Source organism: Candoia aspera, chromosome 5, assembly GCF_035149785.1.
Source record: "Candoia aspera isolate rCanAsp1 chromosome 5, rCanAsp1.hap2, whole genome shotgun sequence".
NCBI classification, from domain to species: Eukaryota; Metazoa; Chordata; class Lepidosauria; order Squamata; family Boidae; genus Candoia; species Candoia aspera.
The window spans coordinates 111,971,579-111,988,297 of NC_086157.1; the positions used below are offsets into that span (position 1 = coordinate 111,971,579).

Consider the following 16,719-nt stretch of genomic DNA (forward strand, 5'->3'; position numbering starts at 1 on the left):
TATCCAATAAAATATGGCAAGGAACAGAAGAAGAATAGTAAAGGTTCTAACCATGCTATGCCAGCAAATCTGGAGAACGACCCAGTGGCCCACAGATTGGAAGAAGTCAATCTATATTCCAATACAAAAAAAGAGGGAGATTTAACAGAATGTGTAAACTATTGTACAATATCTTTAATTTCACTTCTTAGCAAAATAACGCCTAGGCTCTTCCAAGCAGATTAGAGGTCAACCACATCAAGATGTGGAATGTGCTTAGAAAAAAGGGAATCCCAGAACGTCTCACTGTCCTCATGAGAAACCTATATGCAAGTCAGGAAGCCACAGCATGGACAGAACACGGTGACAGATTGGCTCCATGTTGGCAATCAAGTGTGACCCTAAAGGAGTACGCTCTCCTCTTATTTATTCAACCTGTATGCGGAATATTGTCATGTTCACCGTTCCAATGTTCAATGTACATCGTAACGTTTCGCATGCCATGGTGCTGACACGCGTTCCGGTTGGGAGGGGGCTGCTGGGAGACCTTGTACCAAGCTTTCTGTCTCTCTTCATTGGGATGGAATGTGTTTGGGTTATTGCTTGTGTTCAAGGTCCTTTTTGCCTGTGGATTAGCAGAATGTGTTAGGAGCACCTGGGATGGGGAATTTGAAACAGTTGAACGAAGGGGGAGGGATCACATTCGCACCGAGGGTTTTCAGTTTGTATTTGGCGCGCTTTTGCTCATTCTCAGCTTTCTTTGTGATTGCTTACTATTCTTAAATAAATCAGATTTTACCAACCTCCCGCTTGAGAGTCTGTGAGTGTTTGGGATAGGCAACCGTTATAAATATATATTAAGGGAAGCTGGATTTGGAGAAGGTGAGTGTGGTTTTAAAATTGGAGGAAGAAACATCAATAACGTGCACTAAGCTGATGACAGGACTGTGATAGCTGAAAATGCACAGGGTCTTCAAGATGTAGTAATAAAAGTTAAGGAGCAATGTGAAAAAATGGGTCTAAAATTAAATATAAAGAAGACCAAACTAATGACAACAGGTAGGAAAACCAGCCTTAGGATTGACAGTGGAAGTGGCGGAGAGCTTCTGCCTTTTAGGATCAATCATCAACAGTAAAGGACCAAGCAGGCAAGAAATACGCCACAGAATAGCACTTGGTAGAGTAGCCATGAAGCAGGCAGAAAAGATACTCAGATGCTGACCTACACAGGTCAGAATCATGTAGTCAGTGATATTCCCTGTGACACTCTACGGAAGCAGAAGTTTCTTCAAAAGCATGATAGGAAGCGTATTGACACTTATGCACTTTGATGCTGGAGACGACTCCTGAGAATGCTATGGACAGCCAAGAAAACAAACGGATCACCAGATAAATCAATCTCAGTCAAGGAAATATGACTAAGATCAAATTATCCTACGTCAGACATATTATGTGAAGACCTCGCTCTCTGAAGAAGGTTCTGATGCTAGGAAAGGTAAAGGAAAGAGGACAGCCAGTAGCAAGGTGGAGAGGCTCAGTTACAGCAGTGATGGGTGCCCTGTTGAAGGCCTGAAAGACCTAGTTAGGGACACATAGTCATGGACAAAATCTATCTGTGGCGTTGCTAAGAGTCGGCACTGACTTGATGGGGCACCGTCATCAAGAACTAGAACCACCGTGAAAATAATTTTGAGTGAAAAACTACATGATGTTGGAATATTTTGTGTTTATCAGACAGCATTCCCTATCATACATCTTTTATACCCAGTACGGCATAGCAGTTCTGAGTAAGCTGCACGTGAGACCACAGGACCAAGCTGTGGAGTTTTTTGGCCGATTGTCTTGTGTCCAGGATCCCTCATCCTTGGCTCTGCTTGCTGGGGCTGCTCAGAGTTGTTTTCCTGCCATAGAACTAACTTATTTAATCAGCAGAACTATTATAGCCTAGGAATGTAAGAAGTTACCTTAGCCTGGCGAACGTATTCCTTCACTATACAGGATATTGTGGAAAGAATGCACAACTAACTTTTTTAATGCAAAGGTTAAAAACAAACCATGGTTTTCTTTCTAATACTATTCATTTGGAGGTGCCATGGAGGGTCTTAAGGGATTGCAAGGCAGGCTACTTCAAATCAATACATAGTCACTGGTAACAATATTGTATTTGTCATTGACATTCTGCAATCATCACTAATGCCTTTGGGTCTAAACAGGTTTTAGGAACCTGGAGTCTTTCTTTGCGGGTAGAATGACCTTTTGCAGTAACCTTGTGGTTCTTTGGGGGAGAACAATCATTACATGATAGTGCGGTTCAGAGGCACCCACAGCAAGCCAAGATTTCACTGGAATGATAAAGCGTACTGTGACGCCCTGATGCAAGCTCCATCCCTGTGTGTTGTTGTAACATACATACAAAAACGGTGGAGTTTGTGTCATCTGCTGCCCTCTCCACCCTGCAGATGCACATGGTCCATTAGCCGAACCAGGATTGTAGGATTCTATGTGGATGCCTTTTCTTGAATACTTTGGACCAGCCTTTCTCAACCTTTTTGACCCTGGAGGAACCCTTGAAATATTTTTCAGGCCTAGGGGAACCCCTGCACATTCAGGCTCAAATATAGGACAGAGGTTACAAAATTATTCTGTTCGTTTCATGTGCAGGTCTGTATAGGTGCATGAACAGTGTTCTTAAACTAAAAATAATGAAACTTATTTCTTTAATGTGAAGTTGCTCGAATTTGAAATAACTTTTTCAATAAACTCTGATCTCCCAGGGAAGCCCTAGTGACCTCTCGCTGAACCCGAGGGTGCCACGGATCCCTGGTTGAGAAACACAGCTTTAGAATATTAAGCATACAGTAGTAATAGAAAAGAGGAGCGGCATCAAATACTGCAAAGAAATCTCAATGCATTTTTGTCACGTCCTCTTAAGATACGTATAGGAATTTAAATTTCACATTGCCATAGTGATAATTTTATTTCCAGTTAAAAGCAATTAAAATTTATCTCAGGGTTGTTTTTTTCCTGTTGGAAGGTAATTAATGAAATGCTTCTTAATTATGTACCCACATAAAATCTTGTTGCCATATTGTTGCCAGTGGTTATGTATTGATGTGTGGTTTGATTCATGTGTGTGTGTGTGTGTGTGTGTGTGTTTACGTGCTACATATGCCACATGCTTGCATGAAGGTAGGAATAATGGACATGTATGGTACATGAAAGATGGAATACAGTGAGAATAGGCCATAAAAGAAGAAAGATTTGTTCTGGAAGATTTTAGTTTATACTTCTATAGGAGAAAAAAATAAAAATAATGCTTCTAAGAAGACTAGCAAAAAATGGTTCTCAATTGGCTAAGCCTTGTTGGGGTGGTGAGAGTGGATGGAAACTAGGTAGTCCTTGACTTATGACCATGTGTTTAGTGATCGTTCAAAGTTACGACGGCACTGGAAGACAGTGACTTGCAACCAGTCCTGGCACTTACTACCATTCCTGGAGTCATCTGATAAAAATTCAGGCACTTGGCAACTGGCATGTATTTACAATGATTGCAGCATCCTGGAGTCAAGTGATTGCCATTTGTGACCTTCCCAGCCGGCTTCCAACAAGCAAAGTCAGTGGGGAAAGCCGGATTCACTTAACATCCACATGAGTCACTTAATGACCATGGTAAAAGGTATAAAATTGGGTGTGACTTACTTAATGACCGCCTCACTTAGTGATGGAAGTTCCGGGCCCAGATATGATTGTAAGTTGAGGACCACCTGTATAGGATTTAGGAGTTGTCGTATAGAACTGGGTGCTGAGCTTGATAGGCGTCCTGCTCTGATGCTTCTGGAATTCAAAACTAACTTCGTCCAATTAAACTTTGTATTGGGGGGGTGTTGTCTGAGTAAATAAAACTTTTAATAAAAGTTGTAAACCTTGGCTGGTTTATCTGTATTCTGAGTCTTTGGATAAATAAGACCAACATGGTAGCACTAGAAGTATTATAAAGGTCCTCTTTATGACTCTCCATTTCACAACCTTAAGGATTTTCTGCTCTTTTTTTAAAAATCCTTTTCTATTATTCCTGTATCATGAACCTAAGTTTGAAAGAAGCTTTGCCATATAAACACTTAGTGCAAAGGTAAACTTCCTTTCATACCAGTAGACCTGTTCTTTGCTTTCCCTGCTCATAGAACCCATGCTAATTATAAAACACTCTTAACCTATATGGTTGTGGGTATGTGTGTATATCCTGCCGTACAAAAAGTTTATAGCTTGCTTATCTCTCAGCTTTGAGATGCATAAATTACACAACACACAACTTTTGTCAGCAGGTCTTCAACTTATATGGGGCAACACCGTATTTAAAGATGGGACATGGATGTGCAGGAAGTTATCTCCATTTCTTGTCCCTGTGTTTGCCAGTAACTTTAATAGTCAGTATAAATGTTAATTAAGCACCGTTCTCCTGTGAATGGAAATATGAATAGACTGTTATCTTGTACAACTTAGCTAATTTTACACAGAGGACTTGCCAAACTCTCTAGTGAATTAATGAGCTCCAAAATGATAAATGTGAATTGAATGAAACAAGATTTTTTTTTAGGGGGGGCGATGTGTAGATATATCAGCCATGTTAGAATTCTTAGGAATTCACATCAAGCTATTAAGATAGCTTCTTAGAATTGGGAAGGGGACTTTGGAATTAAATATAAAGAACAAACAGCTTGTTGTGGGAAGTAGATACTGTTTTGGTTTTTACAAGATATAACAAAGATTAGCAATTTCATGATTTCAAAAATTGGACTAAAGTTTTCAGGTAGAGGAAAGATTTACAAGCCTGTAAAACGTTGCAAAATGTTACAACAGTAAAGATACTGAAGGAGACTTTTTAGAATGGAATCAGAAAATAGTAGCTACAATACAATATCAACAGTGTCAATAATGATGCCTGCTTCTATGGATAGACTGTCCAAAAGATGTTCTTGAAGAAACGACAGAGGTAGAACAGATTTTAAATTTGTTTTAACTACAAGATAGAGATGATATTGAAAGTGGATTTACAACTGATCGGCGAATGACTTAGAAAAGGATGTTTCACTGGATCTACAAAAGAAACTGGCTGAGGTTTTAAAATTTAAAAGGGAAATACAAACAGAGTGACCTGGATAATTTTTTCCTTTTGGCTTTACTAAAGAGGCTTGTTAAAGCCCTGAAGAACTCTATGCAACGGGACAAAGAAGAAATGGAGAGAAATCATATTCTGTGACAATATTTGAATGAACTAAAAATTAAGACTGTTAGAAACAAAAGGAAGGAATATAAAGTTGGTTTATTTGATCAAGGTTAAAACAAGATATGTTGTTACTTCTGGCAAGCCTTTATGGACTTTCTGCTCACACCAGGACTGAAGAGATGATGTTTTATGGATTTGTTTATAGATGAGAGATGGGATATGGGATGAAGAGATAAATGTTGGTAACCTTAGAGGGGGTGAATAGTCACTGAATTTGTTTATACTTGTTGTGATGAAGGTTGGAAGTCACTTCTTTACAGGTAATCCTCACTTAATGACTATTCATTTAGTGACAGTTCAGACTTACGACAGAGCTGAAAAATCCAACTTACAACTGGTGCTCACACTTATGACTGTCGCAGTATCCCCACGGTCACATGATCACAATTTGGGCACTTGGCAACTGGTTCTCGTTTATGACTGTCTCAGCATGTGATCACAATTTTCAACCTTCCTGGCCAGCTTCTGGCAAGCAAAATCAATGGGGAACCGCATGGTTCGCTTAATGACCACATGATTCGCTTAATCACCTCTGGAAAAAGGGTCATAAAATTGGGTCAGCTTCACTTAGCAACCAAAATTCTGATCTCAATTGTGGTCGTTGAGCAAGGACTACCTGTATATATTTCTTTTCTCTTTATTCCTTGCACTTTTTACTCCCTTCTATTGTTTTCTTTCTTTAAGTTTAGTTTGTATTCGATTTTACTATTATAATCAAAATTCTTAATAAAAATTATATCTATCTGTCTATCTGAAAGGAAATATGGGGCAGACATGGGTAGCCTAAGGGAACTATGACATTGTAGGAAGAGAGTTGACAGTTCTGCTGTGCAGTTTGCTTAATCCTTGATGGGTTAATCATGACTTGTTTCAGGAAAGCATTTGAAGAAACGAAATACGATGTTTGAAAATGAAGTTCTTTTCTCATTGAACGTTACTTTGGCTTCTTGACTTGCTGTAGGAAAAAACAAGTAGCCACCTTCTGCCTTGTACACTTGGTCACACTGCTGTAATTAAGCTTGGATATAGTTCCATTGTCCTCTTTTGCATTATTTTTTTCTTGCTAAAAAAACAAAAAAGCTAAAGTTGGGGAAGATCTAGGGACAGGTGTGGTGTGATTAGTTTCATGTTAAAGGTGTTGCATAATTAGACAGTGTTCAATAGAGGGCAATTCATAGGACTTACTGTGAGGAACGCTGATGATGTTTGGCGCTTTTTGAGGTAGGGAAAAAAAGTCAAGAGAGGACATGAGAGAGATTGATGAAATTAAGTATGTCATGAAGAAAATGAGAAGATAGTAGTCCTCCCCCCCCCCCGCCCCCCGGTATTAGAAGAAGAATTGTGGTTTTTTTCCCCATGGAATTTTCTGCTACAGGATGAACTGAGAACTGCTACTTTTATTGACGTTGCAAGAGGCTGAATACATTTATGAACATCAGCAATGGCTCTGTGTGATCTCCGGGATGGGCAACCTACATGATGTACCTCGTCCCGAAAGCATGGCCCAGGAGCACCCCTAGATTGTGGCCGATTTTCAGTGGCGCTAGTTTTCAAAGCAACAGTAACAGGGGAAAGGCAGCATTTCTGAGTCAAAATATATTCCTTTTCACCTGTTAAGCCTTAGCTGCTAAAAAAAATTGGCTGAAATTTTTCACCTCCACCCACCCAGTGATACTGTTGTGCCTTCAGCCTTCAGAAGCCTCCATTTTACAGCAGGAGGTAGTTATTGTGCCCGTGTCTTGTTTGTGCTGTTCCCACTGGTCCTTCATCAGGCTCCATGACATAGGAGGAGATGCTAAAAAAGAATAGCCTTTGCAGCTGGGGATCCAGGAAGACTTTTCCTGCAGTAAGTTTAAATATCAGAAGGTGTTTGCTGTGACATTTGCTGGTTGGCTTCTCAGCCTAGCTTACTTGTGAGGGGGATTGTGAAGATGTCAGGCGTTTTATAAAGGGCTTTGTCTCTGTGAAGCGGAAATATTAACGATTCTGAGCAGTCGGTTGAGATGCATTTCTTTGTTCATATTAGTGAACACTTCTTTTTCCAGATCTATTCCAGGCTTGGGCATTTTCCTTGGGTATCTAGAAAAATGTGATTTGCCAAATTGACAATACCACATACAGAATTGATTGATTATGGGCCATCAAGTCGTTCTCAACTTCTAGTGATCACACAGATAGATTTTCTCCATGACAATCTATCCCTAACCCTAACTTACAGTGTGTGTGTGTGTGTGTGTGTGTGTGTGGTGAGACATATGTGCTTTATGAGATTTCACAGGGAAATCTACATTGGGCTAGTACAGTGAAAACAAAAGTTTTAGGACCATTTAAAACTTTATACATACTTATAACGGTATACACTTTCATGGACTGGGGGTGATGTCATAAAAGAGTCATGAATTTTTATCTCATTAGTGAAACATTCAGATTCGCATGCATACATGGCCTGATTGGATTGACCCATTTCATCAAGTCATATTTTGAGTAAACCACTACTCAGTAGGAGAGCCAGTTTGGTCTAGTGGTTAAGGCACCAGGCTAGAAACTGGGAGACTGTGAGTTCTAGTCCCGCCTCAGGCATGAAAGCCAGCTGGGTGAGCTTGGGCCAGTCCCTCTCTCTCAGCCCCAGGAAGGAGGCAATGGCAAACCACTTCCGAAAAACTGCAGGGACTAGTCCAGGCAGTTACCAGGAGCCAACATTGACTAGAAGGCATGCACACACACATTACTCAATAATGGTTTATTGATTGGTTGAGAGCACAACACAGCCATCAGGAAGTGGGGACCATGCTTAATATAGTTTAGAAAGGCAAGAGCTGAAGTATGGAGTGGCAGTGCAGGAGGTGAGACTATATGGCACATTTGGGCACAGACAGGGTCTTTTTCTGCATCTAGGGGTGGAGTGTGGTGGATTCATTGTTCTGGTCATGTGAAGCCTAATTTTTGTGGCTTAACACTGAAGTTTTGTGTGTTTCCATCTCAAAAGTGCAAGAGAGCTTGCTACAGATTTCAGGAATTATGTTCAGAGAGGTTTCCAGAGGGCAGAAAAAGGGTGTTTGGAGTCTACGTGGTACCCTTGGAGCCTCAGGTTATACTCCCCTTGAAACCAGGTTTACAATTCTCAAAGGTGGTTTAGATTTGCGTGGCTGGGTTGAAATTTTATGATAGGTGATAGGTCAGAGTCGGAGAAACTCCATTAGTGGAATCAGAAGACTGTAAAATGGAAGGAGGAGGTGATGCTGATTTGTGTACCCAAATACTATATATTCCAAAAGTCAGGAAGGGAGCAGCCCATACTCAACAGCAATTGGTGAACATGCTACTGTTCTAATTATTTCTTCCCAGCTATTCTAATTACATCTTTCTTGCTACTCTCTCCTAGCTATAATGGCAGAGAAACTCATCATCCCAATTAAGTTCTCATTAGAATGGAATCAGATTTGTTATTGATAGCACATGAGATCAAGAGTTGATGAACTGGTTGACCTTTCCATGTACAGATATTACCCCCAGCAGGATCCTCTTCTGTGGGTCATATCCTTGGCTTTGTCTCTGAAAAAAGAGCAAGGGGACAGAGCAAAAAAAAAAAACCTTTTAAGTCTGCAACTGGGGACATCTGAACATAAATTCCTATTCCTAAGAGCTCAGGTTTGGTGAGTGGGCTGAAGCTATACTAGATGTGCAGGGGGTCAGTGTCTCCCTGCCCATCTCCCATCCCATTTTTCTGGGGACGGGGTATCAGCTATATTAATTCCAGCCTTAAGTGGCATTGCCAGTCCTGTCTGCTTTTGCCGTGTTACCCCTCAGATTAGCTAATGAAAGTGAAAAGAATTGCAGGAGACATACATCTTTTCATTTTGAGAGTGAAGAGCAACACGTGTCTTCTTCAAAGGATTCAGACAATCCATTCTAGTTACTGAGGTACGTTGGCCCTATATATCCAGAAGTTATTTGCCAGAAGGATACATCATTAATGAGTGGTCATTGGTCATTGGCTAGGTTTTTACAGTAAGCCACATCCTCTTAACACTGACTTTTCCCTAATTATTTCCGGGAGCTTAAAGACTGTCATGTGTGCTTTCCATAATGTTCGTTTTCTTCTGGGACAGTTTTGTGTTCCTGGTTCATATTCTGTTGTTCATTATAACTGCTGATTTCGAGTCAAATATCTACTTGTAGGCTGCCCTGGGGAACCACAGTCTAGCATGCAGGTTGACTTAGTTGCTCCTTTGTGAGGCCTCCGCAGGCCTTCAGCAACAGGAGGAAGAAGGTGGCGAATATCAGCTGGGGGCAGCAGGGGTAGGTGGCGGCGGAGCTCAGGGCAGCCAAAAGGGCAGAAATGGGGAGTTGAAGCGCATGCTGCAGTCTTAAAATGTGGGTGGGCTGCTAAGTGCCCAGATTTGGATCACTTGACCATGAGGGTGCTGTAACAGCCATAACTTTGAGGACCGGTCATAGCTACCATTTGTTTCCCCCTGTCATAACTTTGAACAGTTGATGAACGAATGGTCGTTGAGTGAGGACTACCTGTAATCTCATTGATCAGGTGATTAAAAAGCTGCTTTAGAACCAATTCATCCCTCATAAAACAAGGGAAGTTGCTTTTGCTCAATAATTGCACGAGATGGAGGGGAGAATAAGATAGATCCCTCAAACGCTTTGAGCTGCTGCATCCGTCCAGGGAAATACTAACCGGAGATGAGATTTTCCAAATTGGTTGGTCATAAATAAAATATACTACTACTAGGGTAAAAATCACTTGGGAAGGAGTCTTAAATGACAGAATTGCTGTTTGTTATTGGATCAGTTATGGATCAACTCTCTGATTAAATTAATCTCTGCACAGATTTAAAAAACTATATTGTAAGCATTGTACATATGGCAATTCTCACTTCTACATTACTTAAAACATACTGTCCTGAATACTGGGTAGGTGTTACATTGTGGACTTGGGTCCGTGTATGGCTTCATTGCCAACTGATCACTTGCGTTGGCCTATTACGTTGCAGATTATATCAGAGTTTACAGGCCAACAGGTTGTTGTTGTTTATTCGTTCAGTCGCTTCCGACTCTTCGTGACTTCATGGACCTGCCCACGCCAGAGCTTCCTGTCGGTCGTCGACACCCCCAGCTCCCCCAGGGACGAGTCCGTCACCTCTAGGATATCATCCATCCACCTTGCCCTTGGTCGGCCCCTCTTCCTTTCGCCCTCCACTCTCCCTAGCATCAGCATCTTCTCCAGGGTGTCCTGTCTTCTCATTATGTGGCCAAAGTATTTCAGTTTTGCCTTTAATATCGTTCCCTCAAGTGAGCAGTCTGGCTTGATTTCCTGGAGGATGGACTGGTTTGATCTTCTTGCAGTCCAAGGCACTCTCAGAATTCTCCTCCAACACCACAGTTCCAAAGCATCGATCTTCCTTCGCTCGGCCTTCCTTATGGTCCAGCCCTCGCAGCCATATGTTACTAGGCCAACAGGTTACCTTCTCTGAAATGCTGCTTTTATTTTGTGACTTTGATGGTGATAATAGATCTCTATCGGATGAAGAATTTATAACTTTCTGTTTTGTGGTAGCAAGGATGGAAATTTTGAAAAACTGAAAGTCAAGCATTTATGGCTTCATGTCAGAACTGGAATGAATGAACATTGCCAGAGAAATGTTCATATACTGAAGACGATCACAAAATGTGACAATGTGATGGTATGTGGTAGCCTTTTATTTCATATCTATGCAAGGAACATAGCAGGGTTAGAAGTCGATTTTGATAAATCATTTGCTGTGTTAGTCAATAGTAACACAATTGCAAAAAAGGATTTTTATAAAGTTTACTGGATTTTATATGAACCTAGGTGGATTTAGATATTTAGAAGTATTATTATTAAAGTTTTGAACAAATTATACAAATTATAACCCTGTTGTGGGAAAGATGAGAACAGAATTTAAGACATGGCAGCATCTTTCTTCCTTGGCAGAATAGCTGCAATTAAAATGGCTATTCTTCCCAAAATTTCATTCCTGCTTCAAATATTTTCCTTATCTATCAAGGGAGAGGGAAAGACCCCCCAAATTTGAGCTCAACTCTTTGTGATTTTGTGACCATGTAGTTTTGCGGTTTATTTTTTTTACTAATATCTGGATACTTGTCAAGATTAACAATTTAAAAAGATATAAAAAGGTAACCCCCCAAAAGGCAGCAGAATTAAGGTTTACATGGATGATTCAGGGGAGGCTGGAGGAACACACCACTCTGGTAACGGAGAAGAGATGGCTGAGGAGGATGCCCTGACCGAGCACAAGAAGAAAACAGACCATGGCCCAGGAGGAAGCGTTGAGGTTGACTTGATAGGAAATCTAATTAAGCAACTCAGACAAGAACTAAAGGTGGAATGGGATAAATCAGCTAACTTGATGTGAAATGATTTGGCAGGTATGTTTGAACAAGTTAATAAACAACTAACCAGATTGTCTTCTCAAGTTTCAGAGGTCACTCAGACTGCTAGCAAAGCATATGACGCTGCTGTGAACAATGAGCTTGATCCTGGAAAAATTAAATTCAAAAAGATATTACAGTCATTCAGTAAAAATAATTTGAGAATTAGAGGCATTAGAGAAGATGCAGAAAATGTTCATTCAGTTGGATATCCTATCTCAAAACATAACAACATGGTACTGGATTTAAAGCTTTCAGATAAAGATGTGGGCTGTGCCCATAGAGTCTTGACTCCTAAGTTCAATCAAATGCAAAAGATATTCTCATATGATTTGCAAACGCTCAGGTGAAAAAATTCCGCAGAAAGCTTGTGAACTAAAAGAGAGAAATTGAGATGGAGTTAAAGGGTTATTTTTTAAAGATACTATCCTGCCAGGTTACAAAGAAGAAAAGCCTTCAAACTTTTCATCAGAAGAATTATTAAAAAGAAGAATATGGCCAAAATGGGGGCTTCCCTTTTTAATTTCTGTTTCAACCACAAGGAAGGTAAATTATTTCAGTGCTTCAAGAGATGAATGAAGTCTTAACAAACCTATAGAATACTTCATGAAGAACTAATAGAGAACAGCCTTGGATGTTTAAAGAACTGATATCACTTTTTGAGAAGAAGATATGATAAATGTCCTTTGGCATGCGAGACTTATAAGAAGGTTGCATGTTATAAATAAATGTCTAATATGATTTCGTAAGTTGGGAAATAGGAAGTCAAAATACAGAGAACTGGGGAGTGTTACATAGAACTTAATTTAAGGACAGGATAAAGTGGAAAGGGGGGAAATGAGAGCTCAGCACTACCCTAATTACACTGATTAGAGCAGCACCTTACTGGCTGGGGAATTCTGGGAGTTGAAGTCCACACATCTTAAAGTCGCCAAGGCTGAGAACACTGGATTAGAGGATTTAATCAAGTCTCTGTTTACTTCTGTTCACGTGTGGTCTAAATGGGTTGGGACAGTGTGGAGGAGTGGAAATGGAGAAGTGAACTTGGAGAGAGTTGGGAAAAAGGACTTAAGAGGAAAAAAAATGACAGTTGTAAAATCAATACTTTCATGAATTTATTCACAAAAGTGTCGGTAAGATAGATGGGGTTTTACTGTTAATAAGGTGTCTCTGTAGGACTGGTGATCGAACAATGTAGGATCATTTCTATAAATGTTCAAGGGTTAGGTGATCCAATAGAATCAGCATTTAAGATCCTTCAGTTCATCTGTGGTTAGGTTATAGGAAACATAAATTGGCAAAGGTTAACAATAAGACTTTTGAAGGACAGTTCTCTAATAAGGATTAATAAATCAAGAGGGGTAGCCATATGAACCTTAATAAAGATAAAGAGGAGAGGTTTAGGAGGAAAGAGGAAAGTTTGACAATAAAACTGTAAGAATGGGCTTTCTGTTTGACTCTCCCTCTGTGTGTGTGCGCGCGTGTGCGCATGCACCGAGTCACAATCCGTTTGGGCTTTTACAAAAGGTAACGAAAATTATAAATAAATTTGCTTGGGAAAATTTCATTTTAAGGGGCGATTTAAGTATTGATGCAGGTACACCTGGGGATGGAACAATTGTTTACTGTTTTGAACAGTCACTAAATGAAGCAGTTGGTAAGTGAGGTCTGCTTGTAATAGAAAGATAATTTGTGGACCCCAGAAACAGGGAGGCTGGGGAATTCTATTTTTAAAATTGTATTGTTGGGCGGCACATTTGGGACATACTCCCTTTATATTGGGCATTCCAAGACAGTGGATATAGCTGGAAAACATATAGGAAGCAGATAGATCAATAAGCCAAAAGTTTTCTTCCCAAAGATTTATAGGTAATATAAATAATATGTTCACAAAAGCTACGCTTCAGGTTTGGAAAAAAAGATATGCAGCATCTTCCTCCTAACACCTTTAATAGTTTTTAATTAAATAATAGGTTTCTATAATGGGACAGTCAGTACAACTGAAGCCATGGAGAGACCTCAGTTGCAACAGAGACTTCCAATAATAAGACGCTACGTAATAAAGAAGAGATTGAGTTGCAGATAAGTTCCTGTCTATCTTGACTAATGTGGCTCCATCTTAAATCCTTTTTTTAATAATAAAGACTGTAAGGGAGTCAGCCTCTCATTGTTTAACGATTTTTGAAAAATTAATCATTCATTACCCTTCCCAACTCAAAGGAACAATCTCAAAAATGTATGGGTTATTACTGGAATTAGAGATAGGTAACCCCCCTGTAGGTTTAAAGGAAGCTTGGGATACAGATTTAGGAAAACAAAGATGGAAGAGCTGAAGTGGCAATCATTTGGTTTTCTATCAATTTCCATGCAAGAGATGCAATGGAAGATAATGTATCAACTGACGTTTCACTCCATCTAGAATAGTACAGATATTTCATGATTAGTCATCAAAATGTTGGAGGGGTTGTAATCAGAAGGGAACTTTTTTTCATATGCGGTGGACCTGTGAAGCCTTTTTCTTCCAATAAGGAAGAAAATATTCAAAGAAGAATAACAACTAAATAAAAAATATAATGTGTCCCAGGGCTGGGATTATTGCATATATCCAAGGGAAGTTAACTCTAGACTAAACAAAAAAGAGCTTGTTATATTTTTACTCCTGGCTGCTAAAACAGTAATTGCTCAAAAGTGGAAATGCTTATATAATTTATCATTGAACACTTGGTGTGATAAGTTATGGTCAGTTGCTGTTCTTGGAAAAGTTACTGATAACATTAGAATATTAGCTTCATAGAAGGATGAATCTCATTTTACTTAGCTTTGGAAAGATGATAAACTGTGATGATGATGATAATAAAATCTAGTGATATATGGAAACTGGTTGGATGTTGAGATACATTGTTCTTGGATATTATCTTGTATTCTTGCCGTACAGAGTCTTAAAAGTAGAAAATTAAGAAAAATTGTGTTCAAGGGCAAAAAAGAAAACCAGCTTGCATTTAAAGTATGCTTCCATTTACTATTTAGAACTTATTTGTTTAATTTCTTTAAGCAAACAAACTCTTCCTTCTTATTATTTATAGTTCCAAGAGAATTGGTTGAACTTCATCTGAAACTGATGAGAAAGATTGGAAAATCTGTCACAGCAGACCGATGGGAAAAATACTTGATCAAGGTATATTGATTTTGTATCTTTTGAAAATATAATATTGGGTGATGAAGGCTTGGCAGTGTCTATAATACCCTGGCCTAAAGTCAGAAACTTTAGTACAGATTTTGAAGTTGATTTCTGACCTGAAGCAAGAACCTGTAAGGTAGGCCTCTGAATTGGCTGCTCTTGTTTCTTGTGATTTGGGATACCTGGTTTTGTGCTTTGCCCAGGTAGGTGGCAGCACTTAACGTACTTTGTCTGATAAGAGGGCTGGACTGGCTCAGTACTTGGATGGGAAACCGCTAGGAAATGCCAAGGCTCTAGACTGGGGAGTCAAAAGTCATCCCAGAAGAAGGCAGCAGCAAGCTGTTTCTGTATTTCTGCCAAGAAAAATAAATGGACGTACTGTATTCACGAAGTCACCAGAAGCTGAGCTCAACTCAAAAGAGACTTTGATTCTGTCCAGTATGTTCACCTTGGCAAAAACTGCTGATGATTCCCACCTTTCTGAGATAACAAGGGCTGAGACATGGAGTCAGTTTTCTGTAATGGCACCTATCCTTAGGAACAGCCTCCCACTAGAAGGGTCAGCCCACTGTGGTAGACCAGGTCAGGAAACAGATCCCACAAGAAATACTAGAAGTCTGTTTTATTGATAATAGGCTATAATGTCAGAATCTTGAAGCCTGACAGAGCATCTCTTCCCCTTACTCTAATGCCAAAGAGAGTCAAGGCAGGCCAGTCTTGAGTTTCTTCCTCACCTCCTCCTGTCTTTCTGGGCTAAGCTGATGTTTTTGTAATGGCTGCCATGTGTTTTCTGGAGTCCTCTACAAAAAGCTAGATTAACCCCCTCCTTGGAAGCCTTTCAGAAGATACAGCTGTTCTGGAGGGTATTTGGGAGCTACGTTGGGATGATGATATCTGTGCTTATTATTTATGCTTATTGTTCATCTGTTTTAAATTGAGTTAAATGCTTCTAATATGTTACTTGTTGTTACTACCATGGACAGTTTAACTTTTGAAATTATTATTTAGTATTACTATATGTTGTTGTGAGCCACTGGGAGCCCTTGGAAACTATGGCAGTATTAAAGTTTGATAAATAAATAAACAAACTAGCAGTTCATCTCTCCCTCACCCCCAGTCTTGGTTCCTGCTTCATTTCCAGAGACACCAGAAGACATTCATTATGACGGAAATGTATTGGGTGTACTTGTAGTGGTGGAAAGATTCCTCAGTATTTAATTTAAAAGTTTGCCTTATAGATGTGTCAAGACTTCAACAGCACCTGGGCTTGGGAGATGGAGAAAAAAGGATACCTTGAAATGAGCACCGAATGCAAATTGGGAATATTGAAGGTATTGCTCTTCTCTGCAATGCTGTCTGCTTCCTATTCCATTTACAAGCTATACCAAACATAGTTACCTCCGTGCAGAAGCCCGAAAAAGGATGCGGCTGCTTTAAAGAGGTCCTGCACTCCTACCCATTCAAGCACCTCTAATGAATCATTTTCAAAACCTGCACAGCTCTATGGGATATGTTCTTTCTAAACTAGAGAAATAACATATGAACTTGAGTTGGCCTGTAAAAGACACAAGGAAATTCAAAGCCCTGAAGACTACATAGGCTGAAAGTAACTGAGGGTCTTGTGTTGTTTGAAGGCAACATGAAACTGCCTTCTACAGAATCAGATAATTGATCAGGACAGTCTTGTCACCCCAGGCAGGTGGCATCACTCCGGAGCGTCAGGCCCAGATTTCTCTCGGCTCTTTCTCATTTTTCCTGGAGCTGCGGGGATTTGAACGAGAGCTCTTCCGCACAGCAGGCCCTTCACAGCTGGATCACCTTGTCCCCTTATTACCCACAGAGCCAGTCC

At 40.0% G+C, this 16,719-nt stretch overlaps 1 protein-coding gene across 1 annotated transcript in view; it reads left to right on the forward strand.

Annotated features, from left to right (window-relative positions):
• RSF1 (remodeling and spacing factor 1) overlaps positions 1 to 16,719 on the forward strand; it is a 57,912-nt gene that overhangs the window by 14,762 nt on the left and 26,431 nt on the right. Inside the window, exons 2-3 of the mRNA XM_063305947.1 lie at positions 14,776 to 14,867; positions 16,109 to 16,201. Coding sequence (XP_063162017.1) covers positions 14,811 to 14,867; positions 16,109 to 16,201 — 150 coding nt within the window. The 5' untranslated portion in view covers positions 14,776 to 14,810. The remainder of the gene's footprint in view (positions 1 to 14,775; positions 14,868 to 16,108; positions 16,202 to 16,719) is intronic.